The 27,554-nt window shown below is 36.9% G+C and overlaps 3 protein-coding genes and 1 long non-coding RNA gene across 8 annotated transcripts in view; 1 reads left to right on the top strand and 3 right to left on the bottom strand.

Annotated features, from left to right (window-relative positions):
- Nucleotides 1-1,354: 1,354 nt before the first annotated feature.
- Nucleotides 1,355-4,189, bottom strand: ccdc167 (coiled-coil domain containing 167). Of its 2 annotated transcripts, none has more exons than XM_032585227.1 (4): nt 4,058-4,189; nt 3,776-3,870; nt 2,601-2,653; nt 1,355-2,132 (listed from the first exon to the last, which is right to left on the bottom strand). In XM_032585227.1, the coding sequence occupies exons 1-4, from the start codon at nt 4,088-4,090 to the stop codon at nt 2,014-2,016; spliced, it is 300 nt and encodes a 99-aa protein (XP_032441118.1). In that variant the 5' UTR covers nt 4,091-4,189; the 3' UTR covers nt 1,355-2,013. The 2 variants fall into 2 exon arrangements, with proteins under 2 accessions (XP_032441118.1, XP_032441117.1); XM_032585226.1 differs by having other exon boundaries at nt 1,499-2,132; nt 4,040-4,183.
- A 4,121-nt stretch (nt 4,190-8,310) lies between these two features.
- Nucleotides 8,311-27,554, bottom strand: part of wasf1 (WASP family member 1) — a 71,893-nt gene continuing 52,649 nt past the window's right edge. For 3 of the 4 annotated variants that reach the window (XM_032585222.1, XM_032585224.1, XM_032585223.1), the window contains 5 exons: nt 15,262-15,318; nt 14,409-14,572; nt 12,885-13,064; nt 10,588-11,159; nt 8,311-9,942 (listed from right to left, as the gene is read on the bottom strand). In XM_032585222.1, the coding sequence (XP_032441113.1) occupies nt 9,785-9,942; nt 10,588-11,159; nt 12,885-13,064; nt 14,409-14,572; nt 15,262-15,318 (1,131 nt within the window). In that variant the 3' untranslated portion in view covers nt 8,311-9,784. The remainder of the gene's footprint in view (nt 9,943-10,587; nt 11,160-12,884; nt 13,065-14,408; nt 14,573-15,261; nt 15,319-27,554) is intronic. The other variant, XM_032585225.1, reaches the window with a different exon arrangement.
- LOC116734083 (uncharacterized) lies at nt 24,169-25,455 on the top strand. The gene is made up of 3 exons (XR_004342167.1): nt 24,169-24,218; nt 24,634-24,760; nt 24,969-25,455. It is a non-coding gene; the product is annotated as an uncharacterized LOC116734083 (long non-coding RNA).
- On the bottom strand, nt 26,490-27,258 carry LOC116734082 (ADP-ribose glycohydrolase OARD1-like). Its single transcript, XM_032585228.1, has 3 exons — nt 27,145-27,258; nt 26,944-27,056; nt 26,490-26,837 (listed from the first exon to the last, which is right to left on the bottom strand). Exons 2-3 carry the CDS (start codon nt 26,991-26,993, stop codon nt 26,699-26,701), a joined length of 189 nt encoding a protein of 62 aa, XP_032441119.1. The 5' UTR covers nt 26,994-27,056; nt 27,145-27,258; the 3' UTR covers nt 26,490-26,698.

The following is a 27,554-nucleotide window of genomic DNA, read 5'->3' as shown; positions in this document are numbered from 1 at the left end:
TTGTGGCTAGTATGTCGCTTTGGATAGTAAAGGTTGAAGACCCCTGTTGGATTTCATACTGTGTAGCTCTATGAAAGCAGTACAATACATTTTACCACTCTGTCAAACTTACTGGAAATATTGTATTTACTCGTTTGACTACTTTCTGTCTGTACATATTGAATATTTACTGCAGAGGTTAGGCTTAAAATTTTCACGGAAAGCTTAAACATTTTTCTGAACTAGAAAAAAGACAAATTCAAAGAGACAGAAAAACAATGTAAAATAGTATTTATCAAGTCTTATCCTTTACCAGACCTCATTGGCCTCAGTCAATAAATCATGAGTTTCTTAAGTGAACATGGAGACATGACGTAGTTTAACTGTAATGAAAAGTAATACGGTTGGTTTGTGTAAAATATGTTTTTTAAAGCACTCTCAAGCTCGACATCAAAGTGATTATACAAATTAATTCAGGGATGGTGACGACAATGATAATCTTTTAAATCCCACAGAAGGATTGCATAATGGGTTTGTTGATATTTGTTTTCTCTGGGAATAAGAGAGCAAGCAGCCAGAGGCGTGACAAAGTCTGCGTTGGTGCTAACAGAGTGTAGGAGGGAGGGCACACAAATATTTCCCAACACAATAAAAGATCTCCCACGGGAACCAATTGAAAATTCACTCTGATCAAATATTCAGATTTTCAATATTTTACATAATTTTTATTTTGTATTTTTTCTCAACAGAAACTCCATGAAAATACTATCACGTATTAGCCGGCCCTATCATTTTTTGCATCATGGAACAAGGCTTATATTCCCTAACTCTACAGTAGATTGAAACATTTCAACTCGATTTATTGTGCTTTTTTACTCATCTAATATAATCATAATGAAGCTGGATTTAATATTTATTTTCAGAAATCTGTTCTACAACATTCTTCAGCCTAAGACTGTCAGAAAGTCCTCAAACTTCTTTCTTTTGTGAAAAGAAAATGCATATATTTTTACATATGAGAAATACAGTACATATATATATGTGAACTATCTTTTCAGGTAGCTACTAAACAAAATAGCACCCTTGAATGTAATAATTTGGTGTGCATGCATCTTTAAAAGGGGGAAAAGTCATGTTGACACTCAATGACTGACTTATAGATAAAGTAAAGCAGCTTAAAAAGAACAATTTTGCTCATTTATAAGACATCTTGGCAGAGATAAAATGTTAAACTAGACATCAATATATTAATTTCTTAATAAACATGCTATTGTAAAAGGTTTTAAGCCTCTATAAATATGTTATTACTGAAACAACTTGATCAGAAAATAGTACACAGGATGTCATGCAAAAAATGACAACTGACTTCCAAAACTGGATAAATACGAATTTATTTACAAAAATGAATTAAATCAAATCCATTATTGTATATTTGAAGTAAACATAACATGTTTTTGTATGTCAGTTCTTAGTCATTTTTTATTAAATGCATACAGGAAGAAATAAAAAGTCAAGCGCATTAACTGATAGGTGTATTTTTTATATTTTTTTACACACAGGCATGAAAGGCAATCATGCATACACTGTAATTAATAACTGGCTTAGATAAGGCAAACTTTACATTCAGTGTGCTAATTAGGCTGCCTATGTGTAGTAAGGGTGTTCTAAACAAACACAACAACAAGCAAGCTAAAGAATATGTTCATTCATTTCACAGGCAAATCTACCCAACAAGCTTTATTATCACTGTTGGTCCACAGGATTCAAAAATCGTACAGAATCTAGAATTAAGAAAGTTCAGTAAATTTTGGCAACTTTAGGGCACCATTTGAGAAACTTTACATGACAATGACGCCACCTGGAGGCAGAACTGAGGCATTTCAATCAAATCTTCGGCTCATTAAAAAAAAAAAAAAAAAACGTTTCAGTCCTTAGGTTTTTTGTTTTTTTGGTAAGTGCTCAGATAATCATCCTGTTACAAGGCTGATCTGAACTTGTTAAGAGCAGCAGCTTCCTCTGAGGTTCTCTGTGGCATCATGTCTCATCCTCATTGTAGAAAAAGACGTAGTAGAAGAGAGCACTGATCGTAAGCAGGGCCACTGACAGCACCATGTTCCTTCGGTTCTCTCCTCTCAACATCGCAAGCTCTTTATCTAAGGGAAAAAAACGTAACCAATTAACATGTAATGTTTGGCAACTAGCAGTCTCTAATGTAACTGTGACTGATTAGTGTTATTGTTTTGTTGTTGCACAGAACACAGTAAAAACTAACTATAAAAATTTAAAAAATAATCCTGTGAGGCTTTTCAGCCAAATTAGCTATTAGCGTGTCATTTTCTTAATTTGCCATTCTGTTAGTAAACGTGACCCATAACTCAACATTTAAGTGTTAATTAAAATGTTGCTAGCTATGGGTGAGCACTGCTGCAAGAATACAAGAGACGCTGGCTCTAATGTAAGGAATGTGAGAAATGAATCTAGAATCTTGAAAAGCTATAGTCGGGGAGTCCCTTAGCTTCACTTGTTAACAATGATCAAATATCCAAATCATACATTAACGTAGTTCAGCAATCAAGTGGAGTGTATCACCAGGAACAATTATTTTAGATGTATCAGCTCACCTAGCTTTTGCACCCTCTCATTTATTATTGCCATTTCGTTTTCCAGTTCTTGTCTGTGGAAAAAAGTGGAATGGGGAAATGATATGCATCAATTGCTAATACAATACTAATACAACAAAATAAACAATCAAATAAAAAAATAAATAATACACAAACGTACATTCCCAAAGACAGAGAGTGTCCTGCAAACATATTCATATATCTTAAGGCAAAATGTAATGTTTCAATTATTGACTATGTGTTCTATGATTTTTGTGTTTTTAATGACGTAAAGCACTTTGAGTTGCCTTGTTACTGAAATGTGCTATACAAATAAACATGATTTTGTAATTACACTCACATTACACTTACAAACATTCATATTTCTTATCAGGATTTGATGTGATTGACAAACATCAAGTTGTGCGTAATGATGAAACGGAGTTGAAGAGATACATGGTCTGGACAGTTTGATATGTGTTTACATAAGTTAGTTCTGAGTTGCTATTTTTTTGAGAGTTTAGTTTGTAAATTTTTTGGCTGAGGCATTGAATTTTGGACAGTTATTGCCTCTGGTTCTAAATGCTCTGCAACTAGAAGGATTTTTGCTCTTACTTCTAGACAGTTAGAATGCATAACTGTGATTAACGTCTCAAAAGCTCAAACAATATCTGAACCTTGACCCCCAAGTCCTAGAGGAATTGAAAAGAAAGCTTCATAGAACAGACCAAAAAGACGGACATCCTTCCTGCCCACAGCATCACTATCTAATGACCTTTTGATAATACTTGAATGATATGATATTTAATTTCCATTTGGGATAAATAAAGTATTTTTTAATTGAATTGAATGCAAGCTGATACTTTTATGCTTATGCTTTCTTATTTTCTATCAGTTTTTTCTATGAAAATCTCCTCAGATAGCCTTGTGTATGAATGGTACACTGCAGTTGTAGTGTTTAATATATTCTGTTTGACTGTAGTGTTATTTTTCCACAACACAGCACTTTGCATACGCAGCAAAAAAAAAAAAAAAAAAGGAAAAGAAAAAATTCCATGTCATATATCCATCATGGAAAGACAGACAAAAAACATTTTAGCATATTAATTCAGACAGACAGATTGATTGATTTATGAATGTCTCACTGCATTTTTCAGCGTATTTAGAGCTGATACCTCCACCTTCTCCACCCTCACCTGTCCTGCTCGGACAGCCTCGCCTTCCTGCTTTTAAACTCCGCCCTCTCCAGGTTGTCCTGGCAACGCTCCCGTCTTTCCTCCAGACGGTCAATCTTTACACATATAGAGACATTAAACGAGGTCACTGTGCACTGAACATAACTTAACGAAATTAGAAAGAGAACAAGCAGAACAGTGAATGAATGATAAACACACGTTTGGCATTAAAAAAAAACAGCGACTGACGCATAAGTACCGAAAACAAAGCTTGGAAAGTTTTACCTCGGAAGCGATGCTTACATTTTCTCGTTTCTTGTCTTTCATTTTAGCCATTCTGTGACTAAAGCGACAGAAGGCAATGTGCAAGTAGCTGGACACGGATCTGACTGTACGGAAGTGTTTTTCTTCTTCGTAATGTTTACCTTCCCTCTGTGACAAAAAGCTCTGCTGCCCTCACTTGGTAAAAACTCTCATTACTACAGAACCACCACCTGCCTCACTTGATCTTTTTTTATTATTTTTTAAAGAAAGATCAATGTCAATTATACGGTGGCAACCTAATTATTTTTACATCACAAATGTTGTCATATTATAGTTGAGAGGATACGTTAGCGACAGAAGAGGAAAGAGGCCAGCTCAGCATCAGCTCTGCGTTTTTATTGTTTCATTTGATCAGAAAAATGTCGCTTTTCATGAGCAGGGAGCCAATAGTTGCACATCAAGTACAGTAAACCTACTGGAACACAACCTGAGGGCAAGTACTTAATGATGATGTTGGAAAGCAGAATATAAACACTTATTTATCCTTGATTAGTTATCTCCTCAGATATTTTTGATATAACATGTGATGTGGAAATACTTGAAATAGAGACGGAGAAAGTTGTTTGTAATTTAAGGCTTGCTGAGGTAAGATCACCTTAATAAGAATAAAATAACTGCTAAACTATTTCCATGTTTTACAAAAGTATCCACGTCTCTTGACATTCCAGCTGTTGCGATGTGTCTATAGCAGAGATTTTTATTTTCATTATGTTCTTTAACAATTATATTAAAAAAGCATCTTTAAAAAGATGCCTATAATTATCTTTATAGGATTTTCTATTTACTTAGTTTAAAAGTTTTATTTAGTTATTCTTTGATTATAGTGGCATATTAGTTCCAATAGTAAAAATTTGCAGAAACCTGAAAAATATTAATCCGTATGGAAGCCCGTTTCCGCCACTCTGTAAAAAAAAAAAAAAAAAATCTCATTATTTTCATTATATCTCATTATAGTGAGATACTATCTCACTATCCCATTATTTTGAGATACTATCTCATTATAACGAGATAATTTATTTATTTATTTATTTTTTAACAGAGTGGCAGAAACGGGCTTCCATAAATCCGCACTCAAAAATAGAAAAACAAATAAAGTGAACATACAGTTTACCAATAAAAAATATAATTTTAAAACTGAATTCCCCATGCTGTCCACCAGGAGGCGATGCCAAACTGCTGGTGATGCTGTGTGTTGCTGTGTGTGGGCTCTGGTGCTTTTGTCACCAGAGCCCACCAGGTCCAGAAGGAGAGACCCCAACGGAGAACTATTGCTCAAAAGGTTAAATGATGTGCTAGAGGAGGAATTACCTCTGAAGATAGTTTGCATGTTATCCACTCAGGATAAATTCGATTAAGATGTTTGCAAAAAAACGTTCAATAGAAATTAAATTATCACATACAATCCAGCAACCTTTTTAAAACAAGTAATGCGACGCTAATGAGTGATCAGATTGTTTTTAAAATTTAAAACTGCTTCTTATGTGACTAAACTCTGAGAAATGTACAGAAAAGAAACTTAAGAAATATTGGGTGATAGTTTTTGATTTCTTCTTTATTTACCTTTATATTAAGTCACCTTAACAAACAACATTGTTTATTTTAGATCCATAAATCCACTTACTTACTTAATGTGATATCAAGTTCAAAAAGGAAACCCAAACGTCGCTCTATCAGGTAATACTCTCCATCTCCTCTTGGGTGATCTTGAGACGCTCTCAGACCAGAGGAAATATATTTAAAGGGGTTTCTCAAACAAAGCTTACTTATTTCAGTAGCAATTCAAAAAAAAGTGATAACTATATGGATTCATAACAGTCAGAGTGATATATTTCAAGCATGTGTGTCTTTTAATTTGATGACTGATGCTTCTTGGGACCATGTGAAGTTTTTAGGAAGGATTTGATGAGTCGGGTGATCTGCTGGTTACATCCAATTAAGACTTTTACCAGAAACTTTTAAAAGATTTTATGCTTCCCTCTGCTGACTAGCATTAAGTATATATTGATTTAATTTTCCAGCTGGAATTTTAGCACCTTCCCACACTTCCAAAAATATTTATACACACTTTAATGAAAATTGCTATGCTTGATTGGCCTGCAAACTGCTCTGATCTAAATCTCATAAGGAATCTATGTGGTAATATCTGGAGGAAAATTAGACACACCAGACTCAACATTGAAGACAAGCTGATGGACAATAAAACTTTGATGACTCCCTCAGCAAATCTAATAGAGGAAAGATTTACTTCACTTTTCCAAGGCCCTGACTAAAGCTAGACTCCTGCCTTTATGGTGCAACAGCTGGAATGCACAGCTATTTCCAGAACCCTAGAGACAACTTTCCCAGGTGTTTGTGATCACCCTCCAGTAACAGAGAATGCTAAAGTTAACCAGCGATAATTTGATTTGTCAGTTTCAAGTCTGCTAATTTTAGAAAATATTATTCATTGTATCATGAGTAGAATACTAAACTGCATGTGGCAATCTGATATTTCTCATCACTTGTCTTTAGACACACATAATCTCACTTTTTTTTAATTGGCACCATGTCAGCGTTCAACAAACCGCAGTGAGATCTCCTCACAATGGATTTTTTTTTTTTTTTATGTACGCGGTTCTGAAGCTGACAAGTGCAGATGTGATATGCCACACTGTGATGAGTGTTAAAATGTTGAATGAATGATTTCTAAACAGGACGCTGGGAAAAGACAAAAATGATAATAGCAGAAGTCACAGGATAGCTGAAAACATTGGACGCATTTTGATAAGGGGAGAGAAACACCTAAAGTAGATGTGAAAAGATGAACAGAATGAGAATCACAAGATAATGCATGAGCGTGACAGCACAAAGAGCAGCAACTTTTTTTTATGTTAACACTGGCGTCTTTAACTTTGGCGAACCAAAGAGACAGACGATTTCTTACATGTGTTATTACTGGAGACCAAGATGTGCCTTCACCGAACTTCTCTTTGATAATCTGCAGTATTCATAATTTGCCATCTTCTGGGATACAAATGGATATTTAGGAAAATTTCTCTTCAGCATTCATAAGAGTGGGAAAGATGGGAGTAATGTGCAAGTCAGTCAAAGTTGGCAACAAATACAGTAATAGCTACAAACCCAAAATTTACCCATATGTACAGTCAGAGAAATGCTTTTGAAGTTTAGAATGGTGGCATTTAAGACTGGATGAGGACGAAATTTGTCAGCATGTCTGTGGGGATCCTCATTCGTCCAGATCGTGATGGTTTTCCAGAAGGTTTATAGTCTTTCCACATGCGGGCTAGAAACTCACAAACTATTTTAAAACTTAAACTGCAGAGTAAACTTGCATTCCTTTAGACTAATTGGGGGCTGCATACCATTTCATGTTACAAATGATATCTTTATGCAGTCAATGTTTTTTTGTGTGAAGTATGCAATTATCCAACCCTAAACAGACTTTTAAAGCCTCACAAGGTGAAGCTCATTTAGGCATAATTTCAAACTCAAGGCAAAAATGGATCAACTATACACTCACCATCTTTTAATCAACTTCATAGCATTGTGCTTAGTTTGTATTGCTTGTATTTTTAAATTTTGTTTTGTATCGGCATTTTAAACCTTTTACGAACCAATACTTAAATCCAATGTTATACGCCCACATAGCAAGAGTGAGATAGCAAATTAGCGTGAGTTACAATTGAGGTGATCTTTTTTTTTGGTTGACTGAAAAAATAAACAATAACTAACAAATTAAATTAGCTCCACCCTTAAATTTAAGGCTTTTAGCCATCTTTCCTGGCAACTGACAATAATTATATGGTGATTTTTGGCTAAATAAATTATACAATATATTTTATTACCATGAAAACTAAAGTTATGCAATTAATTGTGGTTAAATAGGTACATCAAGAACCAAATATGCTTAAGCTGCTGCAATTCAAAATTCGAATCTATATTATTTAATCTCTTTATTCAAATAATTTTCATATTAGAGTCCAATGTTGATAAAATTATTGGACTGTAAGCAACCTGTAAGATTACTGATTACTAAGCAATCTCTGTTAAATGGATTGCTTAGAGATTTTGAATTGAGGTTCTGCAAAGTTTACAGAACCTCATTTAAAAATATTCTACAATATCCCTTTCCATGTTCCTCTGGTCTACTGGAAGCTTTAGAATAATTAAAAGTGTCAGAGCAGATTTTTTTGTAAAAATGTGAAACTGAGCTTAAAAAGAGGCATGTAGAGTATGGGGAAGAAACATAACATTAGATTTTTATTAATTCAAGCAAACTGTTACAGTCAACAGTTACATAAGTTATGATATACAGTAACGTTCTCATCTTTTTCAATTTTACTTTAAACCAGGGTTTCTGTTCTGTTGTGCCCCAAAACATAGAAACAGCAAATCCAAACAAGCGCAGGCAAGTAAGTAGTAACAGCACAATACATTCATCAACTCAATAATACGTTTTGTACGAACAATAAGGCAAGTTGAAAAAAATGCATAAAAGAAGAAGAAAAAAAAAAACAAACTCAGAGCAATGACAGACATTTATTTTGCAATGAGTCAAATCAAGGCATAACACGTTCTTCTGTTTTAGATCTTGCAAAGTCAGCAGTGTGCAGATTTTCCTCTGAACAACAGCTGCAGAAGCAAACGAGAAAAGCTCTGCGGTTTGGTGGGCAGGTACATACTAAAGTGGGAAGAGGATCTGACAGAAAAGCTTTCTTCTGTAAGACTTAATGGTCCGTACCTGGTGTTGCTCTGGTTCGTGCACACTGAACAATGAGAAAGGCAGGAACTCTGATTCACTTTCAGAGTAAAAAAAATCACTCCCAGAGTCATGAAAAATTTGTATTCTACTTTAAAAAAAATCAATGGCTTAGTGTTTCTTTTGTGACATTTCCATTATTTTTTTTAAAGAGGTCAGGAATGGCAGAAGTGGCTCCATAGAACCTGGACAGACAGAAAAATGCAACCTCTTGTCAAACATTTCCCCTGGATTAAAGGATGGATATGCACACGTCGTCACAGCAGCCATTTGCTTCGTCATCTTCACTTTAAAACAAACGGTTGTCTGTTTTTGCGGTAACGTCAGTTCTGATTTAAAAGAAAAGAAAAAACACAACCCAACGGGTGTTTAAACTGTTCATGTAGTGCTCAGTACTGGAAACTACTGGCCTGCTAAATCAATAAATGTTTTAAGACTATAAAAGACAATAAAACAAAAGCAGCACTCACTCAATGCCATATTCCACCACCAGGTGGCAAAATCATATAGGAGAACTTGAGAAACAAGAAACATGACTTCACTTTTCCTTCTCTTTTTGTCCAACATTACTACTGAACAGATAAAAAAAACAAAAAAGTCATTATTCAAAATGCCATTTTCATGTATACCAGTAAAGATGATATAAACCAGGAATTATTACTGCAAAAATAAATGAAGGATAAAAAAAAGAAAGAAAAAAAACTCTTGAAACACTTGACAGTCCAATGAGAGCGGAGTGGAGCCTCTCCACCAAAAACAAACTACAACGAGACAGAGATATGAAGAGATAAAACAAAAAGGAAGCTCTATTGTGGAAATGGGGGTGACCAAAAGCCTCCTCTTCTTTGATGGCGAGCCAAGGAGCGCTGATGGAGCGTGGGGCACCTGAACATGTTTTACCATCAACCACCAGCGAATCTCTTTCCCCCCTCCCCCAATGCTCTCTGTCATTCCATCCAGTCCCCTTCATCAAATTCGGACTCGTCCTCCGAGTCAGAGTATTCCACGGCGATGCGCCGAGAGAGGATGGTGGCCACGTCGTTCCCAACTCGCTCGTGCTTAGCCTCCTGTTCTCGCTGCTCTTCCACTTTTCGCAGCTGGATTCCTGCAGCAGGAAATTAGGAGGAAACCTCAGTATCTGGACACAGAATGGTCGCAGCAAAATGCAGACTCTCAGCTAAACGAATAAAGAACTTTAGTTGTAAATTAAAGACATTTCAAGATTAAAAGTATAACTTCTCTTTGGGTAAGAAACAGAAACTAGTAGAGCTATCTAGACATACTAAGCAGGGAAATTTCTATAATGATCTTTATATCTAGTTTTGTTGGCTCTTGAAAAAAGGTCTGTCCATTATAAGAAGAAAATCTGCAATTTCACATGACATGAATGTGTAATTTCAATTGGTTTTCACTTGACTCAAATTTGAGCCGAAGACTTTGCTATCAATATATTAGTGTTAGCTAAGCATTGTGTTATGCACTGATCATTCAGCGTTTCAGGCACATCATCCTTTTTTTTTGCAGCTTTGGTCCTTGCTGGTCTATGCTTGCTTTTCTCTCACTTTCTTACATATTTAGTTTTATTTTTTTACATATTTAACACAATTGAGAAGGAGAAGTTGTACAATAGTTATATATTTCAAAATGTAACTAGTGTAAAATAATTGGATGAACATTTGGCAGCTCTGAAAAGTAGAAATAACTTGTAATTGCACAGATTTGCAAGTTTTGTCCATGAAACACATCTGACCTTTCCTGATAGCTTCCAAGAGCACGCTCCGTGCGTCGCTGATTGGTGGCAGATTGGATGGATGGTGCCTCTTGGTGCCCACATCGTGCATGGCATGAGGAGGCGGGGAAGCCATGGCTCCTGCTGAGGGAAAGGCCGGCACAGGTGGAGGGCCCGACTGACAAGGTGACGAGCTTCGAACTCCAGGGAGTGGCAGTGGAGGTGGTGGTGGGGGAGGGGGCAGGATGGTGCCATCTGACAGGGTCCCAGAGCTTCCACTCAGGCCCTTGTCCTGGCCGTGCTGGAGGCGGGCCGGGGATAAGGAGTGGAGTGGTGGCGCGACGGGCGGTGGTGCCGGGTGGAGCACCCCAGGCGCGATCTGGAGCGGAGCAGGGGGAGGAGGGATGGCTGGAGGCTGATGCTGGATTGGCAGAGGAGGAATGGGAGGAGGAGCAGCGCCTCGCAGGCCCATGGAGGGCAAAGGAGGAGGAGGTGGTGGGAGAGGGGGTGGCGGTGGAGGAGGAGTGCTGGAGTTGAGGCCGGCCGTCCTCGCTGGGGACTGAGGTCTGCTGTCGGAGAAACCTGAACTTGAGCTGAAGGGAGGTGAAAAACAAGGATGTGGTTTATTTAGACCGACACCTAAAGCAGATGTTCCTTTCCTTACATACAGTTCATCTTTAATATATGACTTTTTACAGTGAATCATGTAACTAAGCATCAAGATTCCCAAACATTCTCACAAAATGTACCCACATTAATTTTTAAAATTTCTATTTTTATTTTACAATTGCAGGCTGGAACATATTTTGCTAGGATTTTATGTTGAAGATCAATTCTAAGTTAGCGACCCAAATTTTTTTACCAATAAAAATCTGGTTCTGTCCCTCGTACACAGATAAATAAAACTTGGTGTATCCAAAAGCATTTGTATTTACTTAATCTTGGTATAAATATAGCTGTTCTGTAAAACACCATCATGAAGATCAAAGAACACAGCAGGCAGGTTGTGGACGAAGTTGCATTTTCTTGCATGGAAAGAGAAGCTGTTCACATTCGATTAGACCTGGCGGAAAATCCTCTTAGACGCTATGAAACACTTGAGATAGCAAAGACAGAATGGTGCAAAAATGTTTGATTCTGCATGTGCAAAGCTGTTAGAGGCATACCCCAAAAGATCAGGGAATGCAAATCTAGGTTTTATTTGTACTTGCTTTTAAACCTCAGATCTTTTGCCTTCCAGTTAACAATTACGCACTCTTTTATGTTCGTTTATCACGTGAAATCCCAATAAACTTCACTGAAATGTGTGGCTGTGCCATAATAAAATCTGAAGGAGCTCAAGCTGGAGGAATACTTGGACCCTCGGGCCGTGTAACCAGACTGCAGCTGATTACATCATCAGTGTAATTTTGAAAATCCAGCTCAATCAACTGATTATATGCTTTGGGAAAACTAAAATCCTTCCTTTGGGAGGAAGCAAATGTCAACATCTTTGTTTGTTTTGTTCAACTAAATCACAACTCTTCTTAATTAAAAATGAGCAATAATGCATGAGCAACGGGGACTGAGAAATCATTTCAGCAGCATCCTTTCTAAACTCCCCACTGTTATCAGACTTCCATCAGCATTTACCAACATTAAAGACAGAATGCTAATCATGCTGGCCATTCACCGACGCTGAAGCTGTGAGGGTAAATATAGCTGTGGACCACGACATTGCAACACAAAGATGGAAAAGCTCACAATGTTTCCTCCTGCAGAGAAAATTGCACTGCAGAAAAAAAAAACCCAGCAAGAGGCAGAAAATAGCATAGAGCATATTTTCTACAAACACACTCGAATGAAAACTGAGGGAGGTGAAAGTGAGACATAGAGCACATCAATGGCAATTCATGAAGAAGACAACACAGCAAGACGTCAAGCAAATGCTGAGAGGTAAATAAGCTTTTATGCAGGACAGGTGTGAAATGAGACAAAGCAGGAGAATGCTTGTGGACAACTGCGAAAGAAAAAAAAAATAAAGAAAAATTTTGGTTGTGTTTGATCAATCCGTCTGATCCGTAAAAGAGCAGTAGAAGCAGAAAACCAGCAGTTAATATGCTCTATGGCCTTAAACTATTGATCATGCCCTTCATCTTTGACCAGCAAAATCCACTCTCCATGGATGGAGAGTCCCTATCAACCAGGCTTTCCGTGGCGTAAAAATAAATCTTTAATTTGACAAACCAGAATATAAAATGGTGAACAAGCCGATATATATTGTATTTGTATGAGTGCAGTTATTAAAAACAAACTTCTGCACAAACGTCAGAGCCGACCTGATCACAGAAGGGGGCTTGATTTCACCCAGTGGGTGCCCAGGAGGAGGTGGGGGAGGAGGGTCGTGGGGTCGGGAATACATTCTGTCCCCAGTGCGGTTCAGCAGCTCGTTCATCTGGGTATAGGGCAGCGCTGCGAGCGAGAAGTGCCCGTCCAGATGTTCCATGTACAGGGCAGTTCTGAAAAAAAAAGCACTCATTATGATCATCAACACCATTTTTATTTTATTGGCCCATTTTTTACATCCCACCCACCATTGTGTAAGTATTTCTCACGTAAGTTTTTGTGAATAGAGACAAAAGAAATCCCGGTTCTTTAAAAAAATATATATATATATATTTTATACCCTTTAATCTTTCTGTTTTTGTTACATTACAATTGCAAATGTCTCTCACCTTTTTCCCCACACCATCATTAGAGCATGATGCAGCCACCACCAAACTTCTCAGTTGGGTAGGGCAGGGGTGCTGTTTTTCGGGGACATTTCTATAGCATTCCACCTCACTTTCTTTCAAAAATTAACAATCACTCTCCAGTTAACGACCAGATTTCTAGAGTTTGTAGTGTCAAAGTCCAGATCTAAATCCAACTGAGAATTTGATGTAAGACATGGAAGCAGTGGCTCACAGATGCTCTCTATCCAATCAGACTGAAGAAGAATGAACAAAATTTTCAGTCCATTTCATCACCACGCTCTACTCTGTAAGTGTCATATTATATTCCAATAGAATACCTTGAAGTTTGTGGTTGGAAAGTGACAACATGTGAAAAAGATAAGGTCTGTATGAGTTTCCAAGTTTCTGTATAAAGCTGATGAAAATTAAAAGTATTTCTTACGTACAAGCATTAATATGCCGCAGCAGCTGTAACAGTTTCTAAACACGAGGCTGCTGTACATAAAATACATCTGCCCTTCATAGACACTATTTCAATTTATCAATACATAGGCAGCATTGTCATATCAATTTACATGAAATCTATTCTCAACCATCTTTGTAGGAAAGATTTTCTGTCTAGTATTTGTGGTATTGATGCGTCCAGGAAAGCAACATATTTACATTCAATCTTAATTGCATACATCTGAAATGAAATTATTGGACATTAGTAGGAATGCACTTTGGTGCCATAATAAAGTTTGTAGAAAATATTATATACATATATATTACGCAGAACCTATTTTCAAATGTTAATTTAACTAAGTCATTGATGGTTTACACTCTACGGTCAGGTCTAATTAGACCTGCTTCAAAAACAGTTATGTTTTGAAGCCATATTCAAGGTTCACGCACCTTTTGCATTAAATGTTTTCAGACTCAAATATTCAGGTTTATTGAATCCATTAATGCCTATTTTAAAGAATAAAGTATCCATCCGCCTATTCATCTTAGAGTGAATAGATGGATGGATACTTATTAGGCTGTAAAACTACTCGCTCGCACTATTCCAGATTTTGCAGGGACCCTTCACACACTGTTTCCATCACTGGAGACTTTACAGCTGGAAACAATGCATCCTGCACTCACCTGCTATCGTGGTAACCAGTGGATCCGTTGGCCTCCCTGTGCTTGTCCTCAGGTGCGTCCTGGGCGAGCTCCGCCCCCAGCGCCAGCTTCTGCCACTCCTTCTTCCGATCGTGAGGCTGCCGTGGCACCTTCTCTGGCTCAGGTGGACGGTCGATTGCCTTCAGCTATTAAGTAGCGGGCGACGGAGGGGCAGAACGAAACAACGGGAGGGAAATTAATGGGGGTACAAGATGAGTGAGAGGGGGGTGATTTAAATGGAGGACAGAGCCACAGCAGATGAGGATGAGTGAAAGAAGATGAGAGGAAGAAAAACAAACCAAAAATTAGTTATTTGGTAGATTTGATCATATCTAATATGTCAAATAACGAAAAAATAAAAATCACACAGTTAAAGCTTTTTACATACAAACAACAAGCAACACTGAGATTTAGAGCCTGGCTTATAAACAGAAAGAGAATCACAGTTATTATTATTCTAAATGCTGGGAAGCCTTTCAAATATAACCTTACGCTCAAAAGTATGTGTGACTTTTGTCTTGCTTAAAACTACCATTGCAGTTGTGTTAATCAGAAAGCTTGTTTATTTAGATATGCAAAGATAGAAATCAGTTTTTTTAAAAGCAGTCAGTAAAGAAAGAAAGGGAAAAAAATCGGAAACAGGGAGTGCTCATCGATCAACTCAATCAAAATACTGAATAATAATGAAATATCTGCCTGAATTATCAGCACTCTGTCCCCAATACTAATGTATGAAGAGCTTCAACACAGAGCTGTACAGAAATGAAGCAGCAAGTTGCTAAAGCAGAAATCACACACATTTCAAAAATAATCAGTTATTTTTTCTTTCACATACCTGCCCTGGAAGGTCTAAGTACCTATAGACCTGATCATACATGCGGGGGTCCTGCAACTACAAGAACAAAAAACAAAAGCACCAGGAGTGAGGGGAGGGAGCTCAAATAAAAAAAATAAAAAAATGGCACAGCGACGAGCACAGCACTGCCTCACAGTCAATAGGGACATGGACAATATTCGTGTGTGTGTGTGGTGGGAACAAGAGAGACAAAAGCGAAACCGTAGAAAAAGAAAAGTGCTGTTGAACAGAAACTGACAGCACATGCATCCTGGGGGCGGGGGGATGTGACAATGCAGGTGGGTAGCAGAGACGCAAACAACCATCCTCTCACACACGTCCAAACAAACGCGGGGGGAACAGCGCTGAGCTTCACCCTCAGAAAGAAGGCCAAGACAGAAAGTGGAAGAGTGCACTGGAACTAGCAAACAGAACTGGAAGAGTGGGCATCTGTGTGAGAGCCAGAACAATTCAGAGCAGTGAAAGACAGCACAAGCTGAAGACATGCACAACCAAAAATGTATAAGCATGCTGACCAACTTATAATAAAATGGAAGATTGATACAAAATTAAGGACAACAGAATGCAGCATTTTAAACTCAGTGACACATTAAAGTACCAAACTGTCTCTTGCTAGACAGCCTGATGAAATGCATTCCTGCTGACAAAAAAAAATCACAAGAACTAAAATTCCTTCTTTCATTCAAATATTTCATAATATTGTGGAAATGTAAAATAGCAACAGCCTGTCTCTTACCACTTAAAACATAAAACAAATCATTCCCATTATAACAATCAAATGTCAAAATGTCTTACAGATGTAGATCTACAGTATATGGTTTGTGGTAAGATGATGTTTGCTTGAATGACATTATTGTAGTCTTGGCTGTACTCATTGTAACAAAGGAAACTGACATTTTCTGCAAGTCTTGTGAGCATCAGTTCACTTTTATGGGGATATTTTCGCAAACAATATTACATTTTTTCCAAGTCAAATCAAATCCAAGTTAGAAGTAAGATTATAGATGGGTTTTCTAATTGTTTTACAAATACAAATTGGAGAAGTTTGGAATGTGTTCTACAATCTGACACCTCTGAATGAAACCCGAAGAAAAAAATTGCCTTTGAAGTCCACTTGTGTTTCATCTCAGTAGAAATCAAGCGGATTTTTTTTAAGCTTTTGGTTTGTTAGTGAACATTAATGATCAAACAGACTCATGATGACCAAGGAATGTGTCACAGATAAAGTTGTGAAGAAGTTTAGAGAAGGCTAGGTTATAAAACAATATACTTGACTTTTAATATCTAATGCATCACTGATTAGGAAAGCATTAAACAGAGAAGCGTCCAAGTGGCCCTTGCTAACTTTGAAGGAGCTGCTGAGATAGAAAACTCATGCAGGAGAATCTGTTAGTTATGCACCCCTCAAATATGAACTTTGAGGAATGGTGTAGAAAAAAAAGCTATAAGAAATCCCCAACTGAACTTTGCCCCAAGCCATGTAGAGGACACAGCCTCTCGATGTGGAGGAAAACAAGCACCGCGCATTTCCTTGAACACATAATTCCCACATTGAAACATTGTGGTGGTAGCACAATGCTCTGCAGATGCCTTTCTTCTGCAAGGACAGAGAAGATGTTTAAGGTTGACCGAAAATGAGTGAAGTTCAAAAGCCTTTATCCTAGAAGAGAACCAGCAGAAGGCTTGGAGATTGGTGGAAGTTCATCTTTTAGCTAGCCTGGTAAAAACCAGTCAGCAGTTCTATGCTATTAGCTTTGTACAGAGGGTCAGGACTCTCGGCTATTGAAAAATTATTGCTTCCAGTAGGTGTGGACTCTGTTGACGTTTTAAATTTTACCCAATTGCTAATGTTTGACCGTGACAAATGTGATGTGCAAGTTCAACACTGAGAAGCTTAATGGAAATTGCCTGCCCTGTAAACATCCGTCCTCTGCTGCAAAGAGGGAAGTGCTGAGCTGAATGAAGGGGTTGTTAATTCAATATTTGGAAGCATGACCAATGTGGACTGAATGGCTTTGTTCATTTCCGCCACTGGCATTACTAAAACAACAGGCAGACTGCAATTCTAAAAACGTAGAAAATCGATGTCATCCTTCATGACTTTTACTTCCATTTGCTGATTAGCCCCGGTTGAAATTGTATCAGAGGAATCCAAGTGAATAGGAGAAAGCCCAGACAGAGCTAAGAAGTGAGATTTGAATCGAGCGTACTTGTGTAGGAAGGCAGTAACCAGGATAACTTTCAGCAGGACAAGAACACTGAAATACAGCCAGAAACTCAATACAAGGGTTTAGATTAAAGCAAATTCATCTGAACACAATTCAGTCTAAGATGCTCTGGAGCAAATATGAGTTATCTTGCAAAGAAAAATGGCCAATACCAAAGGATTAACACAAGATGCTCAATATAAAAATGTTTTTTTCATTCCATAATTATTCACTGCTTTGTGTAGGTTTATCACCTAAAACTGAAATCACTGTCCACTGAAGTTTGAGGCTGTGAAGTGACAAAACATGAAAAAGTTAACATGTGTGAGGCACTATGCATGAGGTAGCTTTATATGGTTTTATTGGCCACAATTTATTATTGTGTTTAAATTCTACTCGATCTTTGGCCTGCCATGTCTAATTAATAACTGTGTAGATTTTCAAATGAAGCACAATATCTGACAGGCGGATGATTCAACGTCGTGGGTTAAAGACAAGCAGTTCTCTGCTAAAGCTAAATGATGTTGACTTTGTCCGTCCACTGCAGTGGCCAGAGGGCTGCGAGAGGGCGTAGGGATCACTCCTAATGCATATTGATTAGATTCTCATTTATCATTGCACATTACCAACTGATGGGGAGGTTCCTGAAGGGAAGTCTCTGTGTCTAAAACACGCATACAAACCCACAGCTCAGACATGTACTACCTTGTAATGTGCTTTACGTTCTACAGAAAACTGTATGTCAGAAACAGACAGTTATTCCAGTGTTCACCCTTTAGCAATCAGGCAGCACTCTGATATAAAATTTCAAACAGATGGACGGCAATGCCTCAAGTGTAAGACGAGCTTTTGTAAGTTATGTGTGGAATTTTATAGCGCAAGTTTTAGAGCTGCAATAAGGGTGACAAAATTTGGAGAACACAACAAAGAGGATTGAAAACAAAGCAGAAAAAAAGAAGTTTTATGTGTGTGTATCCACGTACGTGTGCACGTTTGTCACATTAGTTATAAATGTAGCCGATTTCACAGAGCTTTGTGGCTCAGATGAACTGTCATCTTTCACAAGAATGGACTGGTAATAGCAGAGAGAGCTATACTTGTGAGAAACAGCAATTCGATTTATGCATTTCTGTGTGTTTGAGAGTCTCTGCACACATACGCATCCACACTACAGGCGTGTGGATGGTTTTGTGCTTGTGTATACAATAGTGACAGACTCAGCAGAACTGCTGCTGTGTAACCCCCCTAAAGCAGGCCTGGGGAGGAATGCAGGCACTGGACCACCTCATTGCTGACAATAACACAACATAAACCTGGACAGCTGCTGCTGATCTGTTGAGGTTCAACGGAATTATATTTCAATTAAAAGATCTACAACCATTGGTAGGACTTTTATTATGAAGCTCCAGGCTGATACATAGCATCCTCCACACACATACAGAACTGTGGAAATATATTAACAGCTTCTTGTTTTTGTAGTTGTAGAGCATCACAGTGACTACTTGTTTCATTTGAGAACATTTATTAAGTGGGGAATGGAAAATAAATATACAGACAACATACACCTGAAATGTTTCAATCCCCACTGAAAATTTGGTTTATTATCAAAATGTAAAACTGTTTTGAGAACTTTAAATACATACAGTACAGACACAACTGTGTGTCCAAACTTTTGGTCTGTACTCAATACAGACCAAAAGTCTGGACACACTTTCTCATTGAATTCAATGAGAAGGTGTGTCCAAACTTTTGGTCTGAACTGTATGTACATTTAGTTTGAAATCCTTAGCGACTACAGCAGCCTTAAAGACATCTGATTCTTAAAAGCTCTTTATGAAAGAGAATATTTTGGAAATCAGGTTTGGTTCCAGGTACACCCATCAGGGGATCTTGAAATCGAACACCTTGTGTACTTGGACTTTTGGCAGCAACATTATATTGCATGAAATACGACTACAGATCAAAAACAGCTCTGATTTAGTTATTGCATCTTAATCTCAACACTTATTCTACACAGAGCTTTTTTCCTGTGTATTGTCGGATGTATGTTGTGTGAAACTGGAAGTGGGTGTGGTTGCTGCATGGAAAGGCAGGAAGATGTTGGTAGCAAAACGAGGTAGAAAGTTAGTTTGACAAAATAAAAATCTGCTGGAATTTACTCGTTGTTACTAAAGAGTTTATCCACTGACTGTATCCCAAGTACACCATTGCATGTTCTGACCATTAAGTGTCCAAGATCCACAACAAATAAAGATACATTTTGTTTTTTAACAATATTTACTTTTCTTTACTTTGAGTCTAAAATGTGAAATAGTCATTTTAAAAAATAAAATAATAGTGTGTGCTGTGTTTAGGCCACAGCTGTCTGCATACTGTGCCTTCACAATGTTCATAACATCATGGAAGATTAATCACAGACAGTAATCAATGTCTAGAACTGCCAGACATTGGCGATCCCAAAAGAGACTCTATAGGCACCCTTCTGTCAAAATTTAATCGGAGTTTGATGGATGAGTGATTTATGACCCTAATCATTAATTGCTATTAATATCCACCCCCCCCCCCACCCTTTCCCACCCATCCCCCACACACACCTGTTACGCCAACTGTTATTCCCACTATGTGTTTTAAAAATAGTACAATTAAAGTATGAAAAAACATTATGAGTTTTAAGAATAATACAATGAAAGTATGAAAAACAATAAGTGTTAGATAATTGAGAATAATATACAATATAGTATATTTAAATAGAATGTTGTAGTTACCTCCGGTTTTTCTCACTAAGCCATTTGGTGTTTGTGCGTGTGTGTCCGGCTCTCTCATGCTGACTATGAGTTTATGACAGAATACCGGACAGGCCTCACCTGTCATCTGTGTGAGGCGGGCTAAAAAAAACCCCTAGGTAGGCGATTCTCTTGACCTGAGGGTCATCACACACACCGCCTGCAAGGAAACTCTATGTCTCCGGAAAACAGATTTTCAAACCGTCATCGATTATCAGCTCGGGATCTGCGCGGGAAAAGGGTTCCTGCCATCTGTCCGTGTCTTTCAGGGTGATTCTCATCAATTATTAGGTATTAGACAATCTTCCTGAATGCTGTGTATCAGGAACGGGAGAGGGCATAAGGGTGGACAGAGGCGTGTGTGTGTGTGGGTGTGTGTGTGTGTGCACCCGTAAGACTGAACACATACCTCTAGAGAAAGCCTAGAGTTTTAACTGTTTTACCGCTTTATTTTATGGTAGCATGATTAGTCAGTGCTGACTATGAGTTTGTGATTTCCTTCATCACTTCAATTTTAAACTCTTATAGATTTTTTTTTCTGTAACACTTGCTAGTGTGAAACATGTCAGTAAATGTTCCTCATTTGTACTCGTACTTCTGAAGAATATGTGACAGACAGTAAACAGGCCTACGTGAGGCTGCTCAAATTTAACTTTTATCTTTCCGCAGTTAAAGAATTTGTCCAGACTTTTCCAGAATTTGGCCCGGTATCATTGTAAATGATTTTGTTCTTTTTTTCTTACTGTTGAATCAACACTGATCTTCCCACTGCTTCATGTTTTCTCCAAAATAGTAAATATTGGTTTAAATACATTTGAAACTCATAGATTTTTTTTTCTGTAACACTTGCTAGAGTAATACATTTCATGAAATGTTCCTCATTTGTACACATACTTCTGAACAATATCTGTCAGGGACTAAACAGGCTTCGGTGAGGTGGCTCATATGTATCTTTCAGCTTTCCCTCCAACCATTATCTTACACACTTTAGTGTGTTCACTAACAAAATATAGTACACCTCTAATTTTTTTAATTTTTCATTATTAAAACTTTGAAATGATCAATGTGAACCATCAGTCTGTATTAAAATAGTTAATATAATTCATATTATTTATTTAGATTTGATGTTTTAATGTGTGCCCTTGGATTTATATTGATTTATTCAATATAATATATTGATTTATTTATCAAACTGAATAGCCATTCCGTTTTTTTTATATAGTATTTTTTTCTTTTGGTGTTTGTTGCACAAATTCAAATATATGCCGGCTATCAACCAACAATTAAATCAGTGAATTTGTGTTTTTTCTTAAATACTCCCTCTCACCGAGACTTACTTACATCTTCTGACAGCTAGCCCAACTTATAATAACATTGACTAAATTTGCTATTGGTACACTTTACCTAAAAATAAAAATTAAACATACTCACTACACAACCATGCTCCAAGAGTTGCTCACAACATGGTGAATTGTTTTGTTACCTTAAAAATGATCTGCAGCTTTTGTTCCTTGGTCCTAATGATGATGTTCACTAATGTTCTCTAACAGACAGTTCAACACCTCTTGTGATTGATAAGCTTATAAATGATCTATGCGAAGCATCAGTATGCGCTAAAGAAGATCATATCAGTCAGATTAAGTAAAATATCATTAAACTCAAAGCAATCAAAATTATATTTCTCTGAAAGGTCTTTTTTTTCAGGGAGTTTAGACTGTATGAAAGGAATCAGTGAAATATACTATGAAATATTTTATCTGCTGCATCCTGATAATAAAACTTCAATTGTGAATTGAATGATTACATTGCATCTAGACACAAAAGAATCAACCGTTAATTAGTAATCATACTGACTAGCAAGATCTGATCAAACAAGAAACTTGACGACCTCAAGGGATTTCTCACATTGGAGAATAAACCGTCTGACTTTCTTTAGCCACTAAATTTAACCTTACCAAAGTTTTGCCTTGGAGCAAACAGGTACTGAGTTTGAAGCGGATCAGACGCCTTCAGCCATCTGCTAAAGCTAGACTCTGGCCTTCCTCGCTGTAAAATAAAACATTAGACTTAAAAAAAGTTCAAGCGAACATCACTTAATTATCATCGACTTGTTGTTTGTACTCATCTTAAACAAGTGGCAGGAACATTTGGATATAAAAAAAAAAGCTTTATAACTTAATCTATTTAAGTTGAGTCCGTGCAACAAGTAAAATAAAAAGTGAACTATTTGAAAGTAGTGAGGATTTAGGGTGGTAAAAGTTGAACATTTTAACATGCCCAGACACTACGCCATTTCTGCTCAAGCAAACCAAAAAGTTTTGAACAGAACAACCATGTCAAATAATGAGACCGTGAATCTTTAATCTATGTAGCAAATATATTGCTGCTGCTGCTGTAAGCAGAAAATAAAAGAAGTTTTACGGAGAATAATATTTTGGATGAGTTTAAGAATATTGTTTGCCAAAATCACACGGTGTAACTACACTTGTCTTTTATATGTTGCAGTAATTGAATCTTTTGAGGCAATTGGTTGCATAAATTAAAGTAAATACGACCTATTTTCCTGCTCCACATACTTAGTTAGCAATTTGTCAGTTAGCTTCCCAGTCTGAACTTCTGGGCAATGTCTTGATTCAGTCAAATTTTCTATCTTGTATCTCCTGAACTCTGATATTTTGCTTGCTGGTCTTCATCGTGCTCTGAATGCAGTATCGGGTTTCTCTTACTTTAACCCGCCCAACTTACACCTGATTGGCATGTTAGCCTTTTGATTCCCTCCCAGCGAGGCGGTGCTTCACAAAGCAAACTGTTTGTCAAACTGTTGATCTGCCTCATGGCTGTTTTAGAAGATATGGTGACTGAGTTTTAGAGAGTACTAGCCAGCTCATGCAGCTTGTTTTTATTAGATGCCAGTCCTAAAAGTACATATCTTTAAAATATGAATAAATACGTACAATTCCATAATTATTCGATCCAACGGTTGTAGAAGTTTTGTAATAATGCAATTCAGGTATTTTACATTTTCTGGACTAAAGGAGGATTTCAGTTCAACACCTGTGGTTTCTTAATGTAAGTGTTTCTGCTACTGGACAAGAAACAGGGTTAAAAGAGGATTTAGAAAGCAAAATACAAAGATGATAGTTGTTTTTACCGAGAGCAAGGCTGTGACTAGTTATCAGGACAGCATGAGACCTGTGCAATTTCTTAATCTTTAGGAAATATTTTTGGACACAGCCATCCGCAGGAGCAAGATGAAGCAAGAACATCACAACATCGGATGTATTTTTTCATCCTTCTATCCGTGATTTAAAACTATTTTTAATTTTGTGTCATCTTAAAGATGGAAAGAGTCAATTATGTTTTCACCCATGGAAAAGTGTAATGTGTTTATTATGAGTAGGATTAACCAAGCTGAAGGAAAATAAAGAAAAAGGATAAATAAATATTCATTGATACAGAACCGAATCAGCAAATATGAACTTATGAAACTACTGAAACCTTCAAGAATTTTATGTTGTGTAAGATATTTAAGAAAATAATAATGAATCTGCGTTCATGAATTTCTTTATTTGGTCATTGTCTGTAAAATACGTTTACCTTTTGTTTTGTTGAACACCAGACATCTCATCTCTTTCCACAGTTTCTTTTCACTTAGTTCCACTACTGCTGTGGATTTTATAGTCAATGTTTAAAGTCAGCACAGAGTCTGAAGCGATGGAGGAAATTTACGTCAATATGGAACCTGTTGGACAAACTGCATCTAATCACACAGGTAAGAACAAAGTTACAGAGAAATTTAGTATGTATTGAATTCAATTTTGCTAAGGTTGAGGTTTTTGTTAAGGTTGGAGCAGCTCCAAAGAGAGGCTCTGCCTCCGTGCGGCTGTCTGTTTGGGAATCCTGAATGTTTTACTTTTGGCTGAACTCATCGCCCTCAGTGTTCACAGTGAGTCTTGTTCTAGTCATCTTAAAGATGTAAAAAGAGTAGATTTTACGTTTCTGTTATATAAAAAATGTCATTGTTCCCCTTCTAAAATCAAACTGACCAAATAGCAAGGGTTTAAAAAAGAATAAAGCTTCGTGACTCAAAAGTTTTGCAGAGAGGTGAAACATTACACTAAGTTACATGAGTCTGATTCATTTTCAGCAATGGTTGCATTTGCAGCCATTTAGGTTAGCGTGTCTTTAATATCTTCTCTTTTTCAAACTATTTACCCAACGATTCATTGTTCAGTGTTACCTCAGTTTAAATTCTACAGGCATAACCAAAATCATGAAACTATTTTGTAAGTCTTAAGTGAAAATACGGTGTTGCCACTTCTTTTTGCAAACATGTTTGTTAATTTTATTTTTTTTTTCAGCTCATGACATGACAGCAGATTTTTCTGACATCAGCAACATTCTGACCGACCAGAACAGCAACAGCGAGTTTCCCTCCATGAACGCCAACTTCACTGAAACGGCTCCACGAGCTGAAGACACTTTAAGGTTGGTCAAAACTTTAAAAAATGTGGATCTCGTTAAAAATTGAATTCTACTCTGAATTGTAGAGTATAACTAATAACTTTCCTTTTTGGTCTAAATGAATATAATGTAAATGAACAACTTTTATTTTAATTTATTAAGTGCTCTATCATTTGCGTGTGCTGAAAAACAATGTAAAACAAACTAAACTTTGTTTGTTTTCTCCTTAAAGGGAAATTGTGTCCTACAGAACGAACAAACATCAGTTGTTCCTGTTCATCCAGGGGCTGCGGAAGAAGAGAAGAGCAGATCCACTAGTGATGGATGATTAGGATCTGTGTTCACTGTGATATTATTCACCAACAATAATGTAGCTTATGGTGTTACATAAAATCCTAAAGATGAAATGTACACTTCCAACTGTTGTGACCTGCATCTAATAACACAACTATTTTATCGCTTGTACTCTGTGTTTTTCTTTCTTGTTAAAACTCTGACGTGATAAACAAACGTTTTTCTTTTTGTTTGTTGTTTTTTTTTTTTGTATTTTTGCGGAGAATCGGTTGATGCGTTCTGATTGTGTATTAATGTGACTTTTACTACGAAACTTTATGGAGTTCCAGTTGTGTCCGGTAATAGTGGATTAAGTTCTATCTTGGTAAAATTATATTTCCAATTATTTACTATCATTTGTAATAAAGTGATGCCAACACCACGGATTCAACAGTGAGGAGTTTGTTCTAGTCATCTTAAAGATGGAAAGAGTCAATGTTGTGCTGATTCTGAGTAACTGAATGACTTTTTATTCATTTCAGAGTTCAATCAGCGAGGTTATTCGTTTTGTGATGGTCCTAGTCTAAGAAAGAAAGAAACAAAGAAAGAAAGCAGCAAATGTACATGTTGGTTCCCCTGAAAATATGGATAAATTCAGTCATTGTAGGGTTAAAGTAATTTGAAGAGGGAGAAGCGTATAAACAAGTCAAGTCAATGACGAGTCAATGACTTGATGCATTCTGCATTTTTAACTCGGTTAACTTAACTTTTTGTTTTTTTTACTGACTTTAATACATTTAAATCGCTACGTTGTTTGATAAGTAGAATGGAAATGACTTTTTTTGTAAATGGTCTTGTAAATTAGCGTTTTAAAAATCAACTGAATTGAATTAAGAAATTTGACCATCGGATTGGACTGAAGAGAAATGATGAGCAATGTTTTATGGGTTTGGGTTTAATAAAGCAAAGATTGGTATTTTTGTAACATCAAAAGTTCATTTTTGAGGCAAAACTAAGAAATTTTTTAAAAATTTCAAATTGCATTTTCCTACATACCGTTGCCTGTTGTCTGAGCAGGTAAAGGTTGTCAAAAACCATGATCTTAAATTTTATTTACAAAGATATAAGTCCTAATATTCTGTACAACATCATTCACAGGTTACAAATACTAAAAAGTCAAGCATTAGAATCACTAAAAACTCATGACAAAAAAAACTTGTGACAGCAATCTTGCTCCTGAATTTGGGTCAGGAAAATAAAGCTAGAGTAGCAAACTCTTTCACAATTTAGATTTACAGATTCACAGGAAAAGCTACGTTTTCAACAACTATATAGATTTAGAAAAACAAAAAAAACAAATTTTAGGCATAACTATTGTATTTTACCTGCCTCAGGTGATTTGTTGGATCATTTTGTGTAGCATGATTTAGTAGTAGCATCATGTAGTACGATGGTGACAGTGCAACATCAGTGTTTACAATAAGTTTCGTATCTTTAATGGCAGGAAACATCATTTTTTTACATCAGTGGGATGTTAAAAGTCTTGTATGTAAACATCTTATGGGGAGGTTTTTATTGTTTCCTTATTTATTGTTTCCTTAAAACCGTTTAAAGAGTGTTGATTTCATCCAAAATTTTAAGAGATTATAAAGGACTTAAAGTTAAAAACAAAACTCAAATGAAAATGTACTACATGGCATGCATTTGAAGCTTTGACCCAACACAGGGCAGGCTGTACACTGTGATGGAGATATTTGTCTCTTTAAAGATCTGTTCCAGGATCTTTGACACCTTTGACCACTGCAGCTGGTCCAGGCCACAGCCAATTCTGAGGGAGGAGATACGAGACAAGCAAATTGATTAATTATCCCCAATAAAGAAGAAGATTTAAGGGTATTTATTATAGTCATTTATTCACAGTAGTTCCTACAAACCGGGGTATTGATATCTTATTGACACCATTTTCTAAGCAGTGAGATTTCATGTCTTCCAGACTCTGTCTTAGGCTGACATACGTGGGTTTCTGGCTGGCTTTTTTCTTTGTGATCTGAGACACATAATAGGAAAGATACAGTTACCAGATTAAATAATGAAACAACTTTTGGTCCAATGCAGTATAATTGTGGTATGTTTACCAGATAGTAGATGAAACGTTGATCATGTGTCAGGACAGCACACTGCCCCGGAAGCTTCTCTATTAGGACATACAAAAAAATACAAAACAGGATATGATTTAGCACTTGCTGTTGAAATCATACATTTGAATGAACTGGAAAAACATAAAACATTTTTTTCCAAAACAAAGACTTTAGTAACTAGTCTGACTCACTCTGCTCCTTTAACTCTGAGACTCGACCAAACTTCTTCTTGAACATCGCCGCTATGCCTGCTCCCATGCGACAGTCTTCACTGATGCAGTGGGCCAAGGATTCATCGCGTGGACAGGAGAACAAATCTCCGGTGACATACTTTAATGTCCACTTGGTTGATTGATAGAGTTTCTCAGTTTTGCCCATGTTCATACTTTCTTCAAGCGCAATTTGGA

This window comes from Xiphophorus hellerii, chromosome 15 (genome assembly GCF_003331165.1).
Source record: "Xiphophorus hellerii strain 12219 chromosome 15, Xiphophorus_hellerii-4.1, whole genome shotgun sequence".
In the NCBI taxonomy this organism is placed as follows: domain Eukaryota; kingdom Metazoa; phylum Chordata; class Actinopteri; order Cyprinodontiformes; family Poeciliidae; genus Xiphophorus; species Xiphophorus hellerii.
The sequence above is the reverse complement of the archived record's forward strand: the minus strand, read 5'-3'. Positions and strand labels throughout refer to the sequence as shown.

What these genes read in the sequence shown, in the direction of transcription:
- ccdc167 (XM_032585226.1), bottom strand. Translation starts at nt 4,090, where the DNA reads ATGGCTAAAATGAAAGACAAGAAACGAGAAAATGTAAGCATCGCTTCC. An exon ending in ATGTAAGCATCGCTTCCGAG is followed by an intron (nt 3,871 to 4,039) that starts GTAAAACTTTCC and finishes ATATGTGTAAAG; the next exon opens with ATTGACCGTCTGGAGGAAAG. An exon ending in AGGCTGTCCGAGCAGGACAG is followed by an intron (nt 2,654 to 3,775) that starts GTGAGGGTGGAG and finishes TTTTTTCCACAG; the next exon opens with ACAAGAACTGGAAAACGAAA.
- LOC116734082 (XM_032585228.1), bottom strand. Translation starts at nt 26,993, where the DNA reads ATGAAATCTCACTGCTTAGAAAATGGTGTCAATAAGATATCAATACCC. An exon ending in AATAAGATATCAATACCCCG is followed by an intron (nt 26,838 to 26,943) that starts GTTTGTAGGAAC and finishes CTCCTCCCTCAG; the next exon opens with AATTGGCTGTGGCCTGGACC.